At 40.9% G+C, this 18282-nt stretch overlaps 1 protein-coding gene across 1 annotated transcript in view; it reads right to left on the reverse strand.

Annotated features, from left to right (window-relative positions):
- ELP3 (elongator acetyltransferase complex subunit 3) overlaps positions 1-18282 on the reverse strand; it is a 136237-nt gene that overhangs the window by 52962 nt on the left and 64993 nt on the right. Inside the window, exon 10 of the mRNA XM_048845832.2 lies at positions 3298-3491. Coding sequence (XP_048701789.2) covers positions 3298-3491 — 194 coding nt within the window. The remainder of the gene's footprint in view (positions 1-3297; positions 3492-18282) is intronic.

An 18282-nucleotide genomic window follows, 5' to 3' on the forward strand; every position in this document is an offset into this window, starting at 1 on the left:
GAGCAGCTGCCCGCTTCTAGTCCTGTGAAACAAGCACTGACTGGTGGGACCGCATCGTTTTGCAGGTATGGGATGATAAGCAATGGCTGCAGAACTTTCAAATGCGGAAGGCCACCTTGCAGGAACTTTGTGCAGAGCTTTCCCCTGCCCTGCAGTTCAGCAACATAAAAATGAGAGCTGCTCTGACAGTGGAGAAGTGAGTGGCAACCGCTATTTAGAAGCTTGCGACGCCAGACAGTTACCGGTCAGTGGGAAATCAATTTGGAGTACGTAAATCAACCGTGGGAGCTGCTGTGCTCCAACTGTGAAAGGCCATTAATTGACTTCTGCTAAGGGTAGTGAGTCTGGGAAATGTGCAGGACATAGTGGATGGTTTTGCCGCGACGGGGTTCCCCAATTGCGGTGGGGCGACAGATGGCACAAATATCCCCATCTTGGCATCAGACCACCTTGCCAAAGAGTACATAAACCAAAAGGGATACTTTTCAGTGGTGTTGCAAGCACTGGTGGATCACAGGGGGCGTTTCACCAACATCAACATAGGATGGTCGGGAAAGGTTCGTGACACGTGCATCTTTAGGAACTCGGGTCTGCTCAAAAAGCTGCAATCCAGGACTTTCTTTCCAGACCACAAAATGAACACTGATGATGTTGAGATGCCTATAGTTATCCTGGGGGACCCAGCCTACCCCTTGCTCCCATGGCCCATGAAGCCATACACTGGCTGTCTGGGCAGCAGTAAGGAACAGTTCAACTATAGGTTCAGCAAACATAAGTAAAGAGGGAGAACAGAAAAAAAAAGTTAGCCTGGGGGAAAAGGGGCTGTAAAGTGGAACGGGAGAAACATTTGCAGCTATGTAACATAACACCGCATTCAACATCAAAGGTCTGAAAATGGGCGCCTTCTGTTCTTTGTATCCTCCCCCTGAGTTAAGTGAAAGGGATAATGGACTTTTCTTTCACACCTCAGGGAATGCTTCCGGGAGGGTGATTCTGCACCAGGAGATGTTGGCTGGCTGTCCACCAGGGTCTGCAGAGGGACTCTCTCCTCCTGCTTCTGTTCCTGCAGTTCAACCAGACATCTCAACAAGTCTGATTGGCCCCTCATAATCTGAAGCATCTCATCCTGCGCCGCACACTCAGTCTCATGGGAAACTTTTCTGCTCTCCATGTCCATGTTCAACTTCTCAGACAGTAAAATTCTCCACACTTTCAGCCCTGCGTCAGCTGTCTCGGAGGTGTTCATTATCTCAGTGAACATATCCTCCCGCGTTCTCTTTCTGCTCCTCCTAATCAGCGGAAGTCTTCTTTCAGGTGTTGATGACATGCCGAAGGACGCATTTCCAGCTGTGAGTCACGGAAAAAAAGAAAGGGGCCATTGTATATGCATAAAATGTTTCCATAGCAAGGCCGTTTTCATTAAAAAAAACCAAACAAACAAAAAACCACTTATTACACTAGGTGCAAGCCATAACAATCAGAATCTGTAACCATTCACTGTGCCATTTTGCTGTTCCAGCCATGGTGAGTAGCCCGCCCCTCCGAGTCATGGGTGACCGCACTTTTAATAAAGTTTATGACAGACTCATGTCGGGAGCAGAGGGAGTTAGTCTAACAAATCATCCCTCCCCATGGCATCACAGGAAGCTGTTTACGAACGGGGCAGGAGGGAACGTTTTCACTCCCAAATTGCGGAATCTCACATGTGGGGCCCCAATCTCCTATCAGCCACTTAAACTACTTGCTGACCCATGCCAAGCACAATAAAGGCATATTAGCAGCCACATGGTTTCGTGGTTTTTCTTCTTAGAGCACTTTTACGGAGAACTTCCCCAGTTTCCCTTAGGCGACCCTATGTGATATCACTCTCCTGAAGGTAAGACAGACAGAAAGGAAGGAGATGCTGCAAGTGTCTGGGTATAGATCTGATCCTTATGCTGCTATGCTGTGTATTGCAATGATGCCAGCAGAATTAATTCAGGAGTTGCGTGGGAAAGTGTCCTACCATGGTGGAAGAAATAAGACTGCCCTGCCCAGAAACCTTCTGCAAAGGATTGCAGAGTACCTCCATGAAAGTTTCCTAGAGATATCCATGGAGGATTCCCGGGCTATCCCAGTCCACAAACAGCCTTTTCCAGGGGCCACCCTCTGCATAGCTGGAGCAGCCTCTTGTAAGCAGAGAACCGCAGCACCTCGCTTTTTTTTCACAGTAAACATGCAATACCACCGAATGTGTGTGCCCGCTAAAGTTTATTGGACTTTTATTGTAACTGTATACTCATCAGAGGTGCCTTCCCCAGCATCACGGTCAGCTGTGTGTCCCTCGTATAGTCCTTCTCCCCCAGTCCACAAGTGATCTTTGCATAAATGTCAGCGTTTCTTCTGCTGGATCAGAGCTCTGCCTGCACAGACTCCTCTCCCCACACAGTGATGCGATCCACCTGCTGTGCAGACCAGGCTGCAGCACGTTTGGGGCATGTAGTCTCCATGATCAGCTGTGCTCAAGCTGGCATGCTCCCAATGCTGATCAAACAGGAAATGGGAAATCAAAAATTCCCGGGTCTTTAGCAAAGGAGGGTCTGTTTCCGGTGTACCTGGCTGCAGTGCAGCAGAGTTGAGAATGATCTCCAGAGCGGTCACAGATGAGCATTGTGAGCCTCCACCTGGAGGCCAATTAAGTCGAATTACACAACGCTGCGTCTGCACAACATCATAATCGACCCATGAAAATCAAATTAAGCACTACGCTCTCGCAGAGGTGGATTACAGAAGCTGACATAAGAGGCAGCTTAGTTCGGCATAAAGGACCCCGTAGTGTAGACACATACATTAACAGGTTGACTTAAGGCAGCTTCCTTCAACCCAACTCTAGTGTAGACCAGGCCTCAGTGTAATTTTGCTAAACCCTATGACATCCCTGAGGAGTGACAGCAGGATTCAAGAGTTGAAAGTATCAATTGCAGCACAGATCCATTAATTAGAGTTTGGATATATAGGCCTTAGCTACAGACAAGAGGACAATCCATCAATGCTATTTATTCCACATCCTGGCCTGAAACTCATTTGGGAGGGGTCTGGAATACTGGCAATATGTAGGTGAGTTCGAGAGGCAACTCTGGTGCTCACATTATTCAGTTTAACCCATTGACTGGCAGCAATTTTAATAAACTTTAATGCAATAATGATGGAGAAGGACAAAAAAATAATTATTGTAGTTAAGAACTTACTACAGTCAGAGCAACTCTTTGTACAGCCGAGACAAAAAAACAACCAGTAAAGCCCACCAAGAAAAATTACCTCTGAACACGGTACACTCGTGTCCATGGTGGTACAAGAGCCAGAATTCTAGCCACCAAATCCACTAAAGTGCTTGGAGAATAACTCTTGTATCTTCCAGACTTCCAGAGCTCGTACAGGCCAGTACCACGGATCACTAGAGTTGGGTAGAGTTTCATGCCATCAGGGCGAAAAGAAGGGTTCTCAAAAAACTCCTGTAAACACAGAACACAAATGCAAATCAGAAACCAAAGCACTACCTTCTGGGGCTTTCAAACCAGAAGCTCTCTCTTCTTAAAAAAAAAAAAAAAAAAAATATTCAAGCTGCATCAGAAGGACAGATTTTTTTTTAAAGCACAATTATGAGAATTTAAAAAGGCGGTCTTACATTCAGTTTCCAATATCTTTATCAGTCTAAGGACTTATTCTTAAATTTAGAGGATTATACTTTTTTTTTCATAAAAGAATAAGATCGCTGCAGAAAAATTCACAAAAGGTGAGGATGCAGATTTCACCAGACTTCATTATGAAGTCAACAGATCTCTGAGTCATACTATTCATTGTAATAGAATTTTGCTCAGAATCAGAACAATATTAAAGGAATGGGCTTATCGTCACTCTCTGTGGACAACATTCAGAGATTTGTCAATATGTCCAGGATACAACAATTGAATAGTCATATAAAAACAACTGAAACACGTCACCTATGCGCTGAGCAATACTGGGAAGGTGGAACACACAGCACCTACTACTCACTTATCCATATCTAAATTCCAGTACACAGCTCCAAAGTGAAAACCTCCAAACGTCTATGGTCACTGGAAGCCATTAGGCATGTATAGTGTGCAGAAAAGTTATGAAATACTGTTTTACTACAACTAAAATTCCAGTAACCACAACTAAGGTCATTAGTCAAAAGCTAAAAGATTGATTAGAAGCACTGAGTCAATTATCTCACGTTTGTCTATCTAAGTCAGGGGCTGGCAAACTTTTTGGCCTGAGGGCCACATCAGGTTCCTGAAATTGTATGGAGGGCTGGTTAGGGGAGACTGTGCCTCCCCAAATAGCCAGACATAGCCTGGCCCCCGCCCCCTATCCGATCCACCCTGCTTCTCACCCCCTGGGACTCCAGCCCATCCAACCCCCCTCCGCTCCCTGTCCCCTGACCAACCCTGGATTCCCCGCCCCTGACTGCCCCCCTGCCGCCCCATCCAACCCCCCCTCCTTCCTAACTGCCCCCTGGGACCCCTGTCCCCATTCAACATCCCTGTTCCCCACCCTCTGACCGCCCCGACCCCATCCACACCCCCGCCCCCTGACCACCACCCCGAACTCCCCTGCCCTCTATCCAACCCCCCCTGCACCCTTACCGCGCTGTCTGGAGCACCAGTGGCTGGCGGCCCTACAGCCGTGCCACCCAGAGCACCGGGACAGGCAGCCGTGCCACCCAGCTGGAGCCAGCCACGCCACCGTGCAGCACAGACCACTGGGTCAGGCCGAAGCTCTGCAGCTGTGCTGATGCCCAGAACATTGCGCCGGGGGGCACAGTGAGCTGAGGCTGCGGCGGAGGGGGAACAGCAGGGGAGGGCCTGGGGGCTAGCCTCCCAGGCCAGGAGCTCAGGGGGCAGGCAGGAGGGTACCGCAGGCTGGATGTGACCCACAGGCCATACTTTGCCCACCTCTGATCTAAGCGCTGACAAGGCTCTCATCACATACCAGGAGAGATGAGCTGAAGTGCCAATGAGAAACACAGTCAGGAAAGTAACGAATACTCTCCTCATGGACTGTATTTTCTAAATGGACAACCAACCTAATTCTCAATTACTGAGGGACAATCTCCACTCATTGATATACTTTGCTTTCCACAACCAAATCTCTGTACAACTTCTCATGAGTGATGTACCCGAGTATTCAGATTCTAATATCTAAACTCTATTGTTAAATCTATTCACCTAAATTTGGGTTATTGCTGATTATGTACTCTATGTATCATATAACTTTAAAAACAAATTTTGTATTTGTGGATAATCTAAGCACTATACCCAAATGTACAGACACACTTTTTTTCAACCTATGTATTATAGAATTCTTTTCACATTAGCTTTAATAAAATGTTTAAATCTGTTCTCACAGTCATTAATGGATTTTAATCTGACACCACCCTTTATGAAGTAGGAAAATGTTATCCCAATTTTACTGATGATGAACTGAGACACAGGATATAATAAAAAGAAAAGGAGGACTTGTGGCACCTTAGAGACTAACAAATGTATTTGAGCATGAGCTTTCGTGAGCTACAGCTCACTTCATCGGATGCGTAATAATAATAAGGATATAATAAGTGACTTGTACAAGGTCACACAAGTAGCCTGTGGCTGAGCTGGGAACAGAACTCAGATTATGTCAGTGCCACTCCTTTCTACTATCTAATTTACCACTCTCACTAGGATGGAAGACCAATGAATTCTGAGGCATGTTTACCAAGGAATACCACTACATGGCCAGAGATCATGTTGTGAGAAAACTGTGTAATGAACTGTGTCAGTCAAATATATATATATATATATATATATAAAATAATATTAGAGAAATGAATATTATATATGCTATTATAACAAGATATAATGGAATTTTTGCTTTTTGAATGTGTCTGCTGAGCAGCATTTAAGAACTGAGCTGAAACAGTTTCAGGGCTGTGTAAACCATTAAAACTGGTTTGTGTCTCTTATTTGTAAAATCTTTGGTCTGTGTAAATAGAGGGGTGAAGCAGAGTGTCATGAGGGAATTGTTAACATCAGGTGCCCCTCCCCCCACCTCACCCTACAAGATATACGAACAAGTAAAAATCCAAGGCCACAAAAACAGACAAGTAAGGTAAGTACTGGACAGACCCAGTGGGGTTTACAGCACAGGATAGAAGACAGAAGTAGACAAATAAAAGTAAGTTTTAACAGAATAAACAAAAATGTATTAGTTTAGGTTAGTAATTGTGATTTATGCATGAGATTGTTCTACTTAGATAGGTACATGAATGAAGTAACTTAGTAAACAGTCTGTGCAGAGTTAGGGAACAAGGGATAAAATACAGGTGACTGACAATAGAAGAGTGGAGAAGACACAGTGGAAGAACATAGCAGAGACCAGAGATTTGAAAAAAGAGTCATCCTGTCACCAGAAGAGGTAACTTGATTAATTACCTTTCTTATCTTAACTGGTTTTGCATTATGTGTAATTCATAGGTGATAACAGCATTGTCTTATAACATGCAAAATACAGGCTATAAGAAACTGTTTAAGCCTTGAAATGGATCTCCTCTTTCACCAAACAACATGCTCAGCAAAAGCTTTGGTGGTGCTAAGATCGCCAATGATGGCCATCAACTGAATATCCAGCCATATTCAGTCCTGGAACCTTAGTCTATGACAAGTCACAGTTCTCAGGAAGATGTTTTGTTTTGTTTTGTTTTTTAAAATTTTTTCTGTTGAGGCCTTCTGAAGTGAGAGTCTTTTACCAAAAGAAGGATTCAGTCAAGTCCCAGTTCAACAGAAACCCTCTTATCCCAAAGTCTCCATGAACCAACCTTTCATTATGGCCCCAAAAGTATTTCACATTGTCAAAATTAAATGATGTTAGGATGTCAGCTCAGCAGTGTCATGAAAAGTGAAAGTAATAATACTTTGCAAACATATACATGGTAGCAATTTTCATAATCTCAAAGCACTTACAAACAGAGCCATAAAACATCCCAGTGAATCAAGTAAACAATACTGGACACATTTTTGGAACAGGCAACCTGAGGCACAGAAAGATCAAATGACCCAGTCACTGATTTGTATGTGGCGTTGGGTGAGACAAGAACAGAATTCAGCAGGCCTGACACTCAGAGTCATGCTTCAATAACAGACTTCCACCCTATTGTGGGAGTTCAAAGGCACTCCATGTGTAAAAGAAAACAGTTATGAATGGACTAATGAACAACACTCTAGCACTAGATCACAGTGCTCTGAAGAGAAAAATAAAGACATGATGCTTTGTCTGGAAATTCATAGAATTAAATCTGAAGAGGCTGGAGTAATATGATCAAGCAGCCCAAAAATAAAAGTGAGATACTGCAGTAAGGAAGCACCGAAAACCTTTACAATGAAATACAGAAAATACAAATAACAAATCAACCACTCAATCAGTTTTTTGGTGCTACTGCAGAAAAAAATTCCTTCCTCTAATAAGGTTCAACATTAATATTCACAGCAATGTTTGAACGGATGTCAAAAGAAAGTGTGATTCCCCCGTCAGAATACTTAGAAACCCATTGATTTGTATTATAAATTAAATGCAAATACATGAATGCACCATTAAGGTTGCGAAATCAAGCATGCAAAGGCAAGGTCAAAAGTTATGGTTTCTAACACAGCACTAGGTTCGCTATCTTGCATCTCTCATATTTTTATAACATAGATTTAGCTAACAGTCACCTACTTGCCATTTATGATACTTAACACATACACCAGAGAATGCAGCTGGTCAAAAAATGGTAATGTTTTTGCATTAAAAAAATTGTTTTTCAAAATTTTCCTCAATTTTTTTTTTTTGTTATTTCAATGGGGAAAAAAATTCCCTCCTTTTAATCCCTTCCCAACCCAACTTTTCGAGCAGGAAAATGGAAAAAAGGAAAAAGGACAAGAAAGAGAAAGGTGGGGGGCAACTAACATTTCATTTTTTCCCATCAAAAACCAACATTTTGAACAAAATATTTAGTCTTAAAAAGACACTTTAATTGAAAAGTGTTTTCAGGTGAAAATTTTTGACCACAAAATATACAAAACCTGCAATGGGGCCATGTCAATGTGGTGGTAGAAACCTTAGCTTTTTAATTAGAGCTGAAATGATGCCTTTAAAAGCTGACGTGATCAAGGCACCTCACTATGAGATAGCACCTCATTTAAGGACAGAGCAACATTTAGCTTCATGGAGCCTTAAGCAATGCCCATTAGAGTCAATGGGAGTCATTCCATTGATTTAAATGGGCATTGGATCAGAACCTTAAGCACTAAGCTGCTCATAAATGCCTCAGCAGTTACAAATTTAAGCAATTAAAAGGTGACAAAGCTAGAGGAGTCCAGCTGACACCCAATGTTCTAAAATCACTTTAGGATGCAGAAAAATGCTCTCACATGTGCATAAATATTCCAAATGGAAACATAACTTTAAAGCTATTAAACAAATTTTCTTCAGCCTTTAGATGTAGTTTTTCTCTTGCTAAAGACTATAAAACAAACACAGGTTGACACTTCTTTCAAAACTCAAAGGTTGATGGTAGGGCCAAATTTTAAATCAGAGCATTTGGGAGGGGGCCACTATGTTTTCATACTGGTTTAACTTATTTTAAAACATCTCAGCTGAATCAGGTCAGCTCTTTTTAATTATCTTTGGGTTAACAACTCCTAGTCATGAACCAGGACTCCACCATACTGGGTCATATTCAAAACAATAAAAAGACAACCCCTGCCTAGGAAACTGACAATCTAAAAGTAACAGAAATTAGAATATTTGAGGTAACTATAGCATGCTCACACTGCAAACAATATAACAAATAACCAGAAAGACCTGCTATTCAAAATCCTGCAGCTTTATCTGGGTTCCAATAGACATGCTTTATTTGTATGAACAGCTACTCTATGAATTACAAAGAGAGAATCTTAATAAAAACTCATCAGTATACACTTTCAGTGTACAAGGTTATTCAAGTTAGCCGTTAAACATATTTTATGAGAACAGTAATTGATTCTATTAGCACATGCCTTTGTTGTAGAAGCTCCCAGTTATTACAGTTAATGGCATCTATAGCATCCATTCAGCCACAACCTCATAAACTCACTGCCAGCATGAATAATCAGGGTCTGATTGGTGCAAAATTAGTCATTAAGATGCCACTGACTTTCCATCAATGCAGAGGCATCAAAGTGGAAGCTAGACTCCTGCCTTTCATCTGATTCCAATCAGTTGTTTTATAAACTAGTCATTAGTTTACAAAATAACTCAGCTTTACTTGCTATTAGTGCTGTCCAACATAACAGGTGTTAGATGGAAAACAACAGTCTGTTTAATACCAGTGCAAACCGAAACAATTAAAAAAAGAGGAAAAAACACAAGAGTTGGAGGTTGGGGAAGGTAAACTACTGGACTTGAATATCAAATTTTTGGTGGTTTTATCAGTGTGATATTTAATAAACTGAGAATCTGTTCACTACCTATGTGTCTGGTTATATGTGCAACACAAGGACCTGGTTCTGGACAAGTACTCAGTATATTGACTCAGTATATCCAGGGATACTCAGACCTCAGTGGTTCAGGAGCTAATATGGCGACCAACATTACCCAAAAGAGCCACAGTAGTGTGAATTCATTGTTTCATTTACTGTGCTGTTTGTTTATTTATTTAAGTATTATTTTATCAACTACAATTGGTCAATAACATAGTAAAAGCATCCTGATTGGTTAATAAATCACACAGTGTTTCAATATCATGTGTTACAAAGAGCCACAGGAGACACATTAAAGAGCCACTTGCAGCTCTTGAGCCTCAGTCTGAGTATCACTGATCCAGTCCAAAGTTTCTTCCTGCCCTCTGTCACAGGTTAGCAAATTTTTTTTTTAAATCTAATTATGATCTCGTATTCCCCACACTCAAATTTCAATTCTGACTTGACTTTAGTAGCTGCTCTCGATCCACTATAGTTAGAGATGCATTTTAATGATATCTGAAAGCTGCAATTCTGCTCCTCATTGGAAGGGAAAGAAGAGTGGAGGATCTAGGTATTCATCCCCTCTTTCCACAAAAAAGAGAACCACCAGCCAGTTTTAATCTTCCTGCTATGACTAGTCTCAATGCCACTGTGAGAGACTGCTCATTGTATAAATGTTGCAATTTCCCCCCCTTTGCTGGGTTTACTAAAAAGGCCAGAATTATTTCCAGTAGGAATAAAAATTAACAAAAATCAAATGAATTTTAAAACGATTGTGCATCATAAATGATTTTTCACTCAATTTGATTACATCAATATACCCAAGAGTGTCAATTTTATGTATTACCCATAACAAACAGTGATTTAAGCTTATATCCTAGACTCATGAAGTTGAGATGAACAATGTCAAATCTCAGTAATCCAGCATTTCGGGCAGAATAATTTATAACAATAAAGGTTAATACTTTAAAGCTACAACAGCTTTGAATGACTTTCTCCAATTCTGCAGAGGGATGATATAACTCTATGCTTTAAAAATAAATTTGTGGCCCAGATATCGGGGTATTAGTTTTATCTTTACTATTTGCAATGTTTGTTTCTTCTTTTCTTTAAATGCTACAGTGCTAAAATTAAACACCACAGAGAATGGTCTCCTATCACTGATGCTTACAACTACATGATGTAAAACACTGCAGTATTAGCATACAAAATCTATCAGAAGATTAGAAATATCTGTTGAAAAATACTTATCTTCATTAACAATATATTTATATACATATATAGTGTCTTCATTACAAAGAATCCCAATATATTTAACAAGTTATAACTATATAGGAATCCCATATGCACCTCAGAAATGCAGCTGTTTAACAGTGTACAGCAATACTACATAGTAAAACTAAACCACACAAACACAATGCTGCCATATTAAACTTCAGCGTTTGTTGTAGACATAATGCAATTACCAGAGCTGGAATTTGGCTACAACATGGAAGTTAACACTGCCATCCTTGCAAACAGATACAGTATGAATTTTCAGATACACAAATCGGGTTACTAGCTCCTTGCTAAAGCTTCTATACATCATATAAACAACTCCAGATTTGATCATGTTAACAAAAGTTTCTAAAGAAGCTGGACCCAGCTTTCAGCTCCCCCAGAATACAGGGTACCTGTAAACCAACATGCAACCAAGAGAGGAAAGACCATTTTCCAGTTGAATACAGTAACTTTCCTGGCAACAACTATGCTAAAAAGCCTTTTTAGCTACTGACAAATCAAAAAGAAAAGGAGTACTTGTGGCACCTTAGAAACTAACAAATTTATTTGAGCATAAAAGCTTCTGCTCAAATAAATTTGTTAGTCTTCAAGGTGCCACAAGTACTCCTTTTCTTTTTGCGAATACAGACTAACACGGCTGCTACTCTGAAACCTGACAAATCAAGCGGTCACACTTTACCACCAAACAGTGTATAACTAGAATTACAGGAACTACTGGTCCATGAAAACAGCCATAAAATCCAACATTTTACTCCCAAAAGGCTAAGTTCTCTGCTTATGAGTCAAATCTGTTTTCAGCCCATCTACACATATAATTTATTCAAATCCAGCATAGATAGGCATGTGGAGAACAGCACATCCTCTGTCTAATTTTGCCCCAACTACTGGGCAGCACCACGTAACAGGAAAGTTTTTGTATTGTTCTGAGTTTCAAATTATCATGTTATGATGTATGAAGAGCATACACAACAGGATTTGGAAGAAACCTATCAACATTACATTAGTCACTGGGACCTTGATATATATTAAGCATATAGAAACAACGCAAAACAAATTATTGTGGTCCAAAAGTCACCTTTCATTTTTGGCAGATCCCTATAGTTAATGGGAGCCCATCCTTTATTATTGATACATCTGAGATATTTCTAGAACGCCATCATTGCAGCATTTGAATGCCAAACAAATACATTAGTTTTGCATGTTAATGTCCACAAAAGAGTCTGCAATTTCTGTTCTAGGAAATTCTGTTATTTATTTCCCCCATAAAAATATTAATTTCACCTACTACAAATAGCTTTTTCAAGAGTGCTCTAGAAGCAAATTAATCCTCACAATATCCATATGAGGTAAGGAAGCATTACTGCCATGTTACATGTGCCAACACCTGATGGGGCAAAGTCCCACCAGTTTACACCAGGAAAACCAGCATCAATGGAGCTCAACTAATGTACATCAGATGAGAATTAGGCGCAGAGAGGTTATGTAGCTTGCTGAAGACTGCACAGCAAGGCAAGGGCAGCAAGAATGAGAATTGTAGGATTCCTTGCTCCCAGGTTCCAATGATATCCAATGGACCACACGACACGGTCTTAATATTTCAATCATGCTGCCCCATGGATAATAACCATTCTAATGAGTCAGAGCAAAACTTTTTAACAAAGAGGCAAGCCTTGAGTTGTTTTTTAATTCCCTTGAGCTGTTTGTTAATTTGTGGAAGGTAAGTTAATTTTTCTTTCCACAATGAAGAGGGAACAACTCTAGTTTACTCCCCCGTCACTTAGAAGTATTTAGTCTTTGGAAGATGCCCTCAGCCTTCAGCAGCATGACCTTAATATTTCTTTTCAACCACAGAACAAAAGTCATCTATCAAAGAGCTGAGCAATCCTCTCCAGATGGCACTCACTGCACAAAACAGACCATCTGCTTCATCTTCTGTGTGCTCCAAATTAGTCTCTACATTTACTAAGCAGTTTCCAAGAACTCTTGTGACAAAACCCCTCACAACTTACTCTGGAGTTGCACCTTCAGCTTTCCCAGGTATATAACACTGGCTTTTATACTTTTGCCAAGAATATTCACCTCCTCTCCCCAAAGACTGAGAATAGTACAACTCTGTTCCCCTAAGAGCAGATCTTCGCAAGTTCTGCCAGGCTTACCTTCAAGATGTTCTGTAATACCTGTTACTTAAAAGCAGTTCCTTCTGCCCTAAAAAAAACACCTGTGACCAGCAACTCAGCAACAGTTTTGTTGACTGACCCTTCTAGGTGAGACCTTTCCATGCTTGCACAGAATCCTAATCCCAGGGATATGGTTTTGGACAGCCACTCTTGAAAGGAAGCAGTGAGTGACATGTCTCTTCCATACCTGTCTTATAAAAAAATAATTTCCTAATGTTTTGTATTTCATGACTCAACTTACCCCATCATGACATCAAGAAGAGATTTAGTGGTACACTAAAAGCTTAATCTTGTGCCTGTGGGATTGAGAACCACTGGTTCAATAGAGGTGCGGTAACTATCCAATCCCACAGGAGTGCATGGTTGATTGGGGATTGCTAAATGGCAGGGCGATCTTTCAGACTGGGTGGGAGAAGTCTCATGCTTGTCTATTTATTGGAACCCTTGGTGTAGTTGGAGGAGTCATGTACAGATGGTCTTTGCATCCACCATGCCTTTCTAGATTCATAAAAACTACTGTGAAGAAATTTGGGTGAGACAAAATACTAAGCACTGCACAGAATACAGGAGGCAAGACCCCTGCTCTAAGGAGTTTAGAATCTATTAGATGAACAACAGAAAACAAGGAGAAGAACCAATAAGAGTATGTTGAGGTTTGGCTGTTTTATACACAATGCACATCTGATCTGCTCAGGCCTTCCAGGGCTAGAAGTGAGTGATATCTCAATAGCCAACCAACCATTTCCCCTTTGCAATAGTATTAAGCTCCAGTTTCTATCTTTGAGATATCAGACCTCAAAACTCGGTCTGAAGATTGCCAGCCTCAGGCTTAGATTAGTGTTATTTTTGAGAAAAGTCTTCATTTTGGAGAATGAAGATAATATTTTTATGGCAGCTGGGTTGTGGGGTTTTTTTTGGCAACTGTTTGAGGCTGCTCAGAGATTTTAAGTGTTAGAAATATTGCCAGCAATAATGAATTAGTGGGCAGAGTTCAGATGAGGTAATCAAAGACTCATATCAATTTATCACATAACCATGCAATTTATCATATAGATGTGATCATGATTTTTTTTTTTTGGAAAAAGTTAATGTACTCAATGCTTTTTTTGCCTCTGTCTTCACGAACAAGGTCAGCTCCCAAACTACTGCACTGGGCAGCACAGCATGGGGAGGAGGTGACCAGCCCTCTGTGGAGAAAAAAGTGGTTCGGGACTATTTAGAAAAGCTGGACAAACACAAGTCCATGGGGCTGGATGCACTGCATCCTAGAGTGCTAAAGGAGTTGGCGGATGTGATTCAAGAGCCATTGGCCATTATCTTTGAAAACTTATGGTGAGCGGGGGAGGTCCTGGAAGAATGGAAAAAGGCTAATGTAGTGCCCATCTTTAAAAAAAAGGGAAGGAGGAGGATCCGGGGAACTACAGGCCAGCCAGCCTCACCTCAGTCCGTGGAAAAATCCTGGAGCAGCTGCTCAAGGAATCAATTCTGAAGCACTTAAAGGAGAGGAAAGTGATCAGGAACAGTCAGCATGGATTCACCAAGGGCAAGTCATGTCTGACTAATCTAATTGCCTTCTATGACAACATAACTGGCTCTGTGGATGAGGGGAAAGTAGTGGACGTGTTATTCCTTGATTTTTAGCAAAGCTTTTGACACTGTCTCCCACAGTATTCTTGCCAGCAAGTTAAAGTAGTACGGGTTGGATGAATGGACTATAAGGTGGATAGAAAGCTGGCTAGATTGTTGGGCTCAACGGGTAGTGACCAATGGCTCCATGTCTAGCTGGCAGCTGGTATCAAGCAGAGTGCCCCAAGGGTCAGTCCTGGGGCCGGTTTTGTTCAATATCTTCATTAATGATCTGGAGGATGGTGTGGATTGCACCCTCAGCAAGTTTGCAGATAACACTCAACTGGGAGGAGAGGTAGAAACTGGGAGGAGGGTAGGGATAGGATACAGAGGGACCTAGACAAATTGGAGGACTGGGCCAAAAGAAATCTGATGAGGTTCAACAAGGACAAGTGCAGAGTCCTGCACTTCGGACGGAAGAATTCCATGCACCACTACAGACTAGGGACCAAATGGCTAGGCAGCAGTTCTGCAGAAAAGGACCTAGGGGTTACAGTGGACGAGAAGCTGGATATGAGTGAACAGTGTGCCCTTGTTGCCAAGAAGACTAATGGCATTTTGGGATGTATACATAGGGGCATTGCCAGCAGACTGAGGAACGTGATCGTTCCCCTCTATTCGACATTGGTGAGGCCTCATCTGGAGTACTGTGTCCAGTTTTGGGCCCCACACTACAAGAAGGATGTGGAAAAATTGGAAAGAGTCCAGCGGAGGGCAACAAAAATGATTAGGGGGCTGGAGCAAGAGTTATGAGGAGAGGCTGAGAGAACTGGGGGATATGATAGCTGCTTTCAACTACCTGAAAGGGGGTTCCAAAGAGGATGGCTCTAGACTGTTCTCAGTGGTAGCAGATGACAGAACAAGGAGCAATGGTCTCAAGTTGCAGTTGGGGAGGTTCAGGTTGGATATTAGGAAAAACTTTTTCACTAGGAGGGTGGTGAACCCCTGGAATACGTTACCTAGGGAGGTGGTGGAATCTCCTTCCTTTGAGGTTTTTAAGGTCAGGCTTGACAAAGCCCTGGCTGGGATGATTTAGTTGGGGATTGGTCCTGCTTTGAGCTGGGGGTTGGACTAAATGATCTCCTAAGGTCCCTTCCAACCCTGATATTCTATGATTCTAAGTGTGACAAAATCACTTATTTACACTTTATATAGTAAAATGTACACCTCAACACAAGGGCCATACAAGGTAGCCAAAATAATATTATTGGAACCTTAATCTTTTGTATTTCCTGACTGATTTTAACCATGAAACCTTAACGTAGCAATAGCACAGCTTTCTACGTGGATATCACATTATGGATTGTGTACCTATGGACAGCGCTTCACCCACCATACAGCAGACTAAGTCAGGTTTATAAGTTCCTTCTACTGATTCAGCTATTCTCTTAATGTATATCAACAGGTAGGGGGCCTGTACTTTAGAGGAAGATGGAGTTACTTCCAGTGCCACATGTGTGTAGCCATGGAGAATATAGCTTTTTTTTTTGGCCAAAGTATTCTCAGAGTTGCAGCAGATACCCACTGAGCACATGCAAGTTGATTTACGTACAGACATTGGGGGTTACATGCACACAACATGGAAAGATGAAAAAGTGTGCGTACACACTAGCTCTATATCCAGGATTTCATCTGTAAAGAAATAGAAACTCAATTACCTCAGAAAAAAGGTTCTAAAAATACCTACTTCCTTAGTGTCAATAGACTTAACAAAAATTACCATTATATTGTTCATTGTTCATGACTGCAATTATTTGCAATTTGCAGTGATCACTATTTCTGAAGTTTACTAAGTCTTTGAATAAAGCTCCAGTAACTATTTTTGAAAGACAGGTCATTAAACACCTTCTGTTCTGTCTTTGAAGATGTGTGCATGGAAGAGAGACAAAAACCTTTCAGCTGTAATGTGTACCACCTGCCAAGAATGTTTCAATGAAGGGATGTTTAGTACAATTTAAAAAGGAAACCTTTTTCCCTACCAAAAGTTTTAGAACCTACAGTTAACGCACCAGTAATCCAAGTCCCCAAAACAATAAAATCAAAGTTTATTAGCTGGTTTAGCAATCTTTTATTAATTGTGTCAAGGCTTCTGATGGAGACCTATATTCTTTTTAGGGCTGTCAAATTATTAAAAAAAATTAAATGCAAGATTTTTTTTAAATCTCAATTATTCGGAGTTTTAATTACACTGTTAAACAATAATAGAATACCATTTATTATATACTTTGGGATGTTCTCTACATTTTCAAATATATTAATTTCAATTACAACACCGAATACAAAGTGTACACTGTACACTTTATACTATTATTTTATTACAAATATTTGCACTGTAAAAAATAAAATAGTATTTTTCATTTCACCTCAAATACTGCAGTTCAATCTCTATCATGAAATGCAACTTCCAAATGTAGAATTTTGTTTTATATACCTGCACTCAAAAATAAACAATGTAAAACTTTAGAGCCTACAAGTCCACTCAGTCCTACTTCTTGTTTAGCCAAGCACTAAAGCAAAACAAGTTTTGTTTACATGTGCAGAAGATACTGCTGCCTTCTTATTTATGTCACCTGAAAGGGAGAACAAGCGTTTGCATGGCTCTGTTGTAGCCAGCATTGCAAGGTATTTACGTGTCATATATACAAAACATTTGTATGCCCCTTCATGCTTCGACCACCATTCCAGAGGACATGCATCCATACTATGACAAGTTCTGCTCGATAACTATCCAAAACTGTGCGGACTGATGCATGTTCGTTTTCATCATCTGAGTCAGCTGCCACCAACAGATTTTCTTTTGGTGGTTCGAATTCTGTTGGTTTTGCCTTGGAGGGCTGGTCTTTTAAGACTTCTGAAAACATGTTCCACACCTCGGCCCTATCAGATTTTGGAAGGCACTTCAGATTCTTAAACCTTGGGTTGAGTGCTGTAGCTATCTTTAGAAATCTCACATTGGTACCTTCTTTGCATTTGTCAAATCTGCAGGAGAAGTGTTCTTAAATCGAACATGTGTTGGGTCAAGACTGCCATAACATGAACTGCCATAACAAGACTGCCATAACATGAACATAACATGTGGGTAAAACCACAGAGCAGGAGACATACTGAATTCCTTGGGAGAGAATTGTAACAAATTTGATTAACGCATTTTTTTTTAAACAAGCATCATCAGTATGGAAGCATATCCTCTGGAATTGTGGCCAAAGCATGAAGAGGCATACGAATGTTTAGCATATCTGCCACATAAATACCTTGCGACGCCGGCCATAAAAATGCCATATGAATGCCTGTTCTCACTTTCAGGTGACATTGTGAATAAGAAGCAGGCAGCCTTATCTCCCGTAAATGCAAACAAACTTGTTTGTCTTAGTTATTGACTGAACAAGAAGTAGGACTGAGTGGACCTGTAGGCTCCAAAGTTTTACATTGTTTTGTTTTGAGTGCAGTTATGTAACAAAAAAAATAATCTGTATTTGTAAATTGCACTTTCACAATAAAGAGATTGAATGACATTATTTGTCTGAGGTGAACTAAAAAATACTATTTCTTTTGGTGACAGGGTCAGGTCAGATGGCTACAAAAGAATGGTCGAAGATAGATACATTAGTTCCAGGTTAAGCAGGTCCCTTTTCCCTGGGTAAACTAACAGGGACTATTCCAGAACACTCAGGAACTTCCTA

This window comes from Caretta caretta, chromosome 3 (assembly GCF_965140235.1).
Source record: "Caretta caretta isolate rCarCar2 chromosome 3, rCarCar1.hap1, whole genome shotgun sequence".
Taxonomy (NCBI): domain Eukaryota; kingdom Metazoa; phylum Chordata; order Testudines; family Cheloniidae; genus Caretta; species Caretta caretta.